Below are 8,287 nucleotides of genomic sequence, written 5' to 3'. Positions count from 1 at the left end.
GCATCATTGGCCCCCTTTCCTTGAGCTGTGCAAATTTCGGCCCATTCGGAGACTTTGACTTTTCGAACCTTACATAGCTTTTTGTCCTACATTAGAAATGGAAAGTCCGAAGGATAATTCCAACTAAACTATGCTTTTCAAACTTCTCCTACACTACTACTCACAAAAGTGTGTGGATTTGGATTGTTTTCAAAGTTGATCGGTCATCAAGGACCCCGTAACTCTAGGTGTAGTAATTTGAGAGTAGTTCAAAAATTATAGTCTGGTTACCACTACTACTATTAAGTCGAAATCGTGGATTATAGAGAGATTTGGGCCGGATAATGGATTAATCGAGGCCCACTAAGAGCTCTTGAGGATCCAGATATCCATTTCCTTTTAAATGTAGTTTACGTATGTATCAGATTCACATACATCTAAAACTTATGCGATCCATTCATATGTCCCGAAAATGAAGATGGCCGGATAAGGTGATAAGCCCACGTGGCACCAGTAGTGATCCTCTTCTTCCCTCCCAATCCAAACTTCATCAACTAGTCTCACAAAAAAGGAGGTGGGGGAAAAACCCCAGATCCAAAAAGGATCAAAGCTGATCAAAATCCATATATCCACCGTTTAGATAGAGTGAAGAGAACATCTGCAGAGGATAGAAGAAGAAGGAGAAGAAGATGCAGGTATCATCATGCTTAGTAACATCACCCCCTTGCTGCAGGTGCAGCAAGCTACCCTCGGCACCACCAACAGCAGCGAAGCCTTCCGTCGTCGCCTGCGCTGCGCAGACGGATGTCCCTAGCTCTACTGCTCTGCGTCTGCCTCCAGCCGTAGACAGCTGGTGGTCTCCTCATTCTGACATCGACAGCGGCGGTGCTGCTGCCGGCATCAGCCGCATGGCAGCGAAGACGTACGTGCAGGACACAAGCGACGTAATCCAAAAGCTGCGAACTACGATAGGCATGGAGAAGGCTGATCCGAATGTGGCCACGGCGGTGGCGGAGCTGAGAGATGCATCAAACTCCTGGGTGGCGAAATACAGGAGGGAGAAGGCGCTGCTCGGCCGGCCCTCGTTCAGAGACATGTACTCGGCGCTCAATGCTGTGTCGGGTCATTACATTAGCTTTGGTCCGACGGCGCCTATTCCGGCTAAGCGTAAGGCGAGGATTCTTGAGGAGGTTGACACGGCCGAAAAGGCTTTGCTGAGGGGTAGATAAATGCGTTGATATACATTTGCTTCGGTCTCCACTGTACCTGTTAATTTACTCATGTTTGATTTCTGCTTTTATGCATTCGATTGGATGTGGCATGCATGCGTGTATTTCGAGTCATCGTTCGTTCGTGAAGTTTTCCTGTTCCTCGGTGTAGAACGATTATGTTTCTCTTTTTTGTAAAATTTTATGAGACCTAGCTAATCTAATCGAACGACCAAGATGGATTTTGTATTTCGAGTTGGAAGGTTTCTCACATTACTGCTAAATATGCTACTCAAACTTTAGTGTCTTCATTAAAGAAACCGTGAAGCTTCTCCTGTATTTTTGAATATATGTCTTTATATAATTGTATATACAACATGCGTTGAAAGATTTTTTTTTTAATTTAAATTTGAATCGTAATGCACAGTTAAAATCTAACATAATCTATTGCAACACATCACTATAATCTTGAAAGAGAACATACGATCAGTGATCAATTGTTGGATTTCAGGAACTAATTGCTACTGATCATGAAATTTTGTCAATGCAAGACGACAGGGTGGTCGTGCACCAATGGCTTGGATTTGGATTTGAATTTGAGATAATTAAGCCTCGTAGTGGACAAACCCTGATGAAAATATTATCAATTATTTGATCGATGCATGGTGGAGATGAATCGAACTTCAGATTTTGTGCTTGAGCACGCATGTTGCTTCTTTGAGCTTCTCGAGACGAAACTTATCCCTATGAAGATACCTAAGCTGCTTAGAGGATGAGGATCAATAGGTTTACTGCACCAATCCAGATCCAAATAGGCCTGCTTGAGACTGGAGTGGGGGAAGAGGAAAGACCTTGATCAATCGTTAGCTCGAAGGATCCGCTTAACAGCTCGCATCCCGCATCTGTCTTGTAGGATGATGCGTAATATATGCTGGCTAGTCTATTAATGGTGTAAGCAATATCCGCGTTAGCCACGGAGAGGCACTAAAGAGCTCGATAGATGTATTAATGACATCGGAGTGTAGAACATCATTATGGGATGAAGGTTCGACACCAGAAGCAACCAGTTCGAGGACAAGTTTAGCATTGGCCGTTCCACTTCATTGTAGAGATCTGATCAGAATATACCTTGTCTGAGTTAGGCCAGAGGTTGTGTACATGGTATCAGCGTCGAGAAAGAAGCGAAAATCTTTCACGACAAACTGTTGATGAGGTGATGAGATCGAGATGGTTGGAGATAAATCTTGTTCATCATATTGACTTTTCATTTCTCTTCACGTTATCTTTATGGGAATATTATTTCACCTTGGTACCTCATATTCCTGTCATATCCTCTTATGCAAGTCAACCTTAATTTTTACATCTAACTTATAAGAAAATAGCATCCCCACACATGACATCAAGTGCTTCAGATGGTGACATATATGAACTTTGTAATCTCTCCATCTTTGTGGATGCTGCTATATACTTACTCTTCCTCATCAAATTCCAATGCAAGATGAAGTACAATTACTTCTATTAAGAAACCTTAGCCTTATCATGTGGAACTGAAATATCTATAGTAGGCTATGAAATTAATAAGAGTCGCAGGAATTACACCATACTCGCACTGGACAGAGATGTTCCAAATTTTGTATTGTTTTATAATTAGTATCATTACCAAATTTTCTGTTTACAGTACGACTCCCACCTGAGACCCTCACAACAATTCTGCTCGAACATTTATCTGCTGACATAACATTTTATTCTTAGTAAATGTTTTCTAGACTAGGCTGTGTGTATGTATGCAAGTACTCTTGTTTCTGTATTGTTAACACCTATCAGTAAGCTGAGTAACAATCGTTCAAAAAACAATCTATGCTTGGTTTGTTTTTTCCCTCGCTTTTTTCATCAGTTGACGACAGTAGTAGTTATTCCTTCCATTTTTTGAACAAAGGCTTCATAAAACTCATGCATGCTTCAGCGGGTGACACCAATCCTCATGAGGGCCAAGTAAGCGATGAATCTATATGCGAAGAGCATAGCAAACATGGCCATAATTGCTGCTGAACGATGGCTAAACCCCACAAGGTCTACTGAACGAATATCTGCGACTTTGCAGGTAGCCATTGGATTGCATCCGTAAGTATCGGTGGCAGAGTACTGGGAGGCAACAAGAAGTTTAAATGAGTAGAAGCTCATGGAGACGTATCTGATCCAAGAGATGAAGACAGGCACATTCTGAACATAGTATCCACCAGCGAGCATAAATGTGAGCATAATTACAGACCCCAGTGTGGCTGCGGACTTCAGATTCATGATGAGAGCACCAATTGCGAGTCCAATACCTTGTGCTACTAAGACTGACAGAAGCAAAACCGAGAGGGTGGTAAAGTAATTGGCTGCTGTTGGTTTTAGGCCACTCATCCAGTAGACTATGGTTATGAATCCTGTGGGAAGGATTAGTTCCATCGGTAAGTCCCCGACTACTCGAGACATGAAGTAGGAGGAAAGCCTGTACATTCTTGATGACCTCTCTTTCGTTAGCATCATTCGCTCTTGTGGGAAGGTGAATATTGCTTGAAACACTGGGAAGAACCCCCAGAATCCTGAGATGAAGAAAAGTAGTCCTACCTGCAAATAATACGAGACGTTATGAATATATTAACAAAAAACTTATGTAAACTTAAGTGGAATGAGGGTTCTATTCACCAACTTTTTTATTCGTTGGATTTGGTTCGAGATGCATGCTGATGTATGATACGCATATAATCTGTCTTTTCTCAAGACCAGTCAGACGTCAGCAGGCACCCCAAAGCAAATCTGAGGGATACGAAAGTTAAATGAATAGAGCCTCAGGTCACTTAAATTTCTGGAAATTTACTCAATATATGTTCACATTAATTGAAAACTGTACACATTAGTAATATCACACACAGACACACACGCACAAAAATTAACTCATTACACTGCATATCTGAATGTTTGTCGACAATTTGAAAATAGAACCGACCTGATCCTGGACATGAGCTCCAGACTGCCACCAGAGGATTCCTGATACCACAGCTACCACAAGAACTTGTGCAATCTTGAGGCCAGAGAAGGATTCATGTCTCCTTTCCTTTATACCTCTTTCGAGCAACACTTTGAATTGTTCCCACCATGATGTCGTCCACTGATTTGTCTCCGGCTCCTCTTGCTTGAAGTGACTGGTAACCTCTCGTCCCTCATCCCTCACCCTATTCTGGACATGAGATTTGTACGCTGTGACCAAAGCTTCCTTAATAGCTATCCGGTTATCCAAGGTGTCATCAGACAATACACCTGTTTAATGATAATATTAATCAACATTGCAGACTCTACCGAGAGCTATCAGAACGCTAGAGGAAACTATAAAAAGAACCAGCTAGCGGAATGCTTAAAAGATATGCTGTTTGGTTCGTGTTTACGCATATTTACTATTCCTATTATTTATCTTTTTATTTTAATAAGTTTTTACCCAATTTCGTTTCCGATTGCATGGACTATAGCGCAAAATTTACAACAATAGAAGAAGAGAAGAAATCTGAACATGTAATATACACAAGGGTTTATTCTTGTTTAATAATGAATGAACGATCGAATACTCCGCAACAAACCATCGAAGATTTAAGGGATAAACATTGCATAGTCCCCTACAGTATCGTTGGATTGAACTTGTTACCCCTCTAGTTTCATAGTTATAGATAGAGCCCAGGGTTAGATTTTTTTTTTTACTCTTTTACCCTGGGTAAAACTTTTGACAGATTTTGCCCCAGGAAGAAATAGTGAGGCTATCTGAGTGTGAAGGATTCTAAAACTTTAACCAGGGAGTCTATCTGCAACAAGGAAATTACAGGGGAAGGAAGTTCAAAACAACGATACCAAGGGGGTCTACGTGCGTGTAACTTCTGATAAAAGAAGTCAGATGTTCGAGTTATACCATTGGCAAGGTCTAGAAGGAAATCAGCAGGATTCATAGGGACAGCGGGCACATATCCGATTCTGGCAAAGTAGTCCAAAGCCTCAGACCCCTTGCCAAAATACACAGGATTGCCATCAGACAGCAGCAATAACTTATGAAACATGTAGAAGAGCCTACTAGAGGGCTGATGAATAGTCATCACAACCGTTCTCCCTCCCTTACTCAACTCCCACAGTGTCGACACAATCCTCTGCGCCGTCGTCGAGTCCAACCCGGAGGTAGGCTCATCGAGAAATAAAAGACTGGGGTTGATCAACATCTCTTGACCAATACTAACTCTCTTCCTCTCTCCTCCTGACACTCCTCTCAACATAGGACCACCAATGATACTGTTGCGACAAGTGTTGAGTCCTAGCTCGCCCATGACTGCCTCGGCTTGTGAAACCTTTTCTTGCTTCGAGAGTGATTTAGGGAGTCGGAGGAGAGCGGTGTAGACCAAGGTCTCAGTGACAGTGAGATGAGGGTACAAAACGTCATCCTGCGTGACGAAGCCCATGTTGCGTCGCATGCCGTTGGATAGGGGACGCCCATTGTAGGTTATGCTGCCGGAAACGTGGCCCCCACCAGACATGCGCCCGCCGAGGGCGGTAAGGAGGGTGGTCTTCCCGCTGCCCGATGGACCCATCATTGCTAGCATTTCACCTGGAACTACCGCTCCAGATAGGCCTTTTAGAATTTCACGCTCGCTGTCACTATTGCTGCTGCTACCACCCTTTTTCGACTTCAGCTTCTTCCTGATTTCCGTCACGCATTTGTAATTGCTAGTCTCGGTATTGATCTTGTACACCACATCTTCGAACTGCAGCATCATTATACGCGCGTTAATACGCACGCATACGAACAAAGCATCAAAGTACTTCATCAGCTAGCGATTCTTTCGATACATAGTTACTTATAAGATATGCATGCTGTAGGAAACAGGTGTGACTCAAGCCTAATCTTATTCTGATTTGTGCTGCGGGGATCAGTTAAACGCGCTAATTAAAGAGATGATTAATGCGCAAAAGAGGAAAGAAACAGACCATTTTGATTTCAACTTTTTTTTTGTTCCTTCCCATTTTAAGAGATGTAGCAGATACATAAGATGACAAAGCAATTAATCCAAGAACTTTCTTTCCTTACGAAACAACAAATACGTACGTATGCGTTCAATGCGAAGAATGTGTAGGCCACAGTGATCAGGAGATCCTAAAAGGGAATAAACGAAGGATGACGAACCTAGCTTGTATGCGCTTACCTTAAGGATAACAGGATGCTTGGATTTGGCGAAGATCGAACGGTGCCGGCCCCCTTGATCCGGCGCTGGTGGCGTTGCAGAGACAGAGAATGACTCCTCCATCTCCGGTATCAATCTTCGTTTGCGGGTGTCTGTGTTGAATCAATGCTCAATGTTGTCGGTATTAAATTGATGGATGGATGTTTGAGGCAAGGTAGACGGACGAACGAACGAAAGAGGCGAAGTTAGCTAATAAGCAATCATTGACATCAAGGAAAAACAACCGAAACTAAATCTTTTCCCTGCCTAAAACACAATCGCCTAACGCCTGGTGAGAGAGAAGTGCATGGGATTACAATCCAATGGAGGAGAAAGAGTCATGGCCAGCTCCCCTTAATATAAGGATTCGATATCGCATAATCAAAGGAAAGGTCGATCTACCACGTCTCTCTCCGTTCCCCTGCACATAAATGACAGCATACGTTGCGTGGTTCGTGCCCCATCGTTGCAAGTGCATTTGGGTGACTGGCTTTAGATTGGAACAGCCACCGTTGCCCCCCCTACAGCTAGCTGATCCCATCAACGTGCACTGCCCTTTTATCACACGAGAAAGAAAGAGAGATTCCGTTCACTTCCATGGGAACCTAGTAACCTCTATCCCCCACCCACCCGCAATATTTTGGTTAATTCTCAGAAATAACCCCGATCTTTGAGCCATTTCCCGCGAGACCATTCAGGGGGTTATTGGTTGGCACACGTTCGGGTCAATTGGGATAATTGTTCTAATGGACCAATTTGATCCCATTCGAATATTTCGACCGGGGTAAAGCGGGACAAGTCGAGATAATGTGACAATTTGAAGGTTTGATTTAGCAATTCATATGTTATAATTGATGATGTAACACCTTATTAAAATATAATCTTTATTTATCAATTACCTCCAAATTAATTTATTTAATTAGTTTAGTATATTATTTAGTATGTTATTATAATATAATATATTATTTTACTTTATTCTAAAATATAATATGTTAAATTGTAATTACTAATTAATTATAACTATGTTTAATGTTATTATATAATATTATTATATAATATTATATAATAATTGATATAATATACGAACAAGATATTTAATACAAAATTTTAATAATATAATATTTGATTAAATATATATAAATATTATACTATTTTGTTTTAGTCAATATAATATTATTAAATATTATATTACTAGTAAAATATAATAACATATTTTATGATAATTACTATACTTTAAATAAGATAATTGATGACAAGGCTCCTTATTAAAATATAATATTTATAATAACTATAATGTACTATTAATACGTTTTAATAGTATTAATTAGTATAATATATTATATTAATTATATATAATATCATACTTCAATATATAGTAGGTTATCACTATTTTTACTGTAGCAATAAAATGTTATCTAATATTATAACCATCACAAAATTTATAATGCATTTATGACTATTAATTAATATGATAAAGTACAATAGAAAATACTAAATTATTATATTAATTATATATAATATCATACTTCAATATATAGTAGGTTATCACTATTTTTACTGTAGCAATAAATATTCTATATATAGAATATATTATCATATTAAATTATATTATAATATAATTAATATATTATTATATTAAGTATATAAACACTAAATTATAATACAAATATTTTATATCATAAAAATACTACAATAATATGTTTATTCTAACTAATAAAATATATATTAAATAATATAAATAAATAATAATATACTACTAATATTATACTATATGAAATATTATTAACTAATGTGTAATAATGATATTTACTAATGTTATATTAGATAATATTATATAATATTTAATTATCTTATGTTATAGTA

General features: G+C 39.2%; 2 protein-coding genes across 2 annotated transcripts; one reads left to right on the top strand and one right to left on the bottom strand.

The window, feature by feature from the left end:
* On the top strand, window positions 427-1,436 carry LOC109834222 (photosystem II repair protein PSB27-H1, chloroplastic). Its single transcript, XM_020402200.1, has one exon. It carries the CDS (start codon window positions 669-671, stop codon window positions 1,206-1,208), a length of 540 nt encoding a protein of 179 aa, XP_020257789.1. The 5' UTR covers window positions 427-668; the 3' UTR covers window positions 1,209-1,436.
* LOC109834221 (ABC transporter G family member 9) lies at window positions 1,347-6,781 on the bottom strand. Its single transcript, XM_020402199.1, has 4 exons — window positions 6,407-6,781; window positions 5,128-5,968; window positions 4,180-4,490; window positions 1,347-3,800 (listed from the first exon to the last, which is right to left on the bottom strand). Exons 1-4 carry the CDS (start codon window positions 6,506-6,508, stop codon window positions 3,147-3,149), a joined length of 1,908 nt encoding a protein of 635 aa, XP_020257788.1. The 5' UTR covers window positions 6,509-6,781; the 3' UTR covers window positions 1,347-3,146.

This window comes from Asparagus officinalis, chromosome 3 (assembly GCF_001876935.1).
Source record: "Asparagus officinalis chromosome 3, Aspof.V1, whole genome shotgun sequence".
NCBI classification, from domain to species: domain Eukaryota; kingdom Viridiplantae; phylum Streptophyta; class Magnoliopsida; order Asparagales; family Asparagaceae; genus Asparagus; species Asparagus officinalis.
This window is presented reverse-complemented; position numbering and strand designations above follow the sequence as displayed.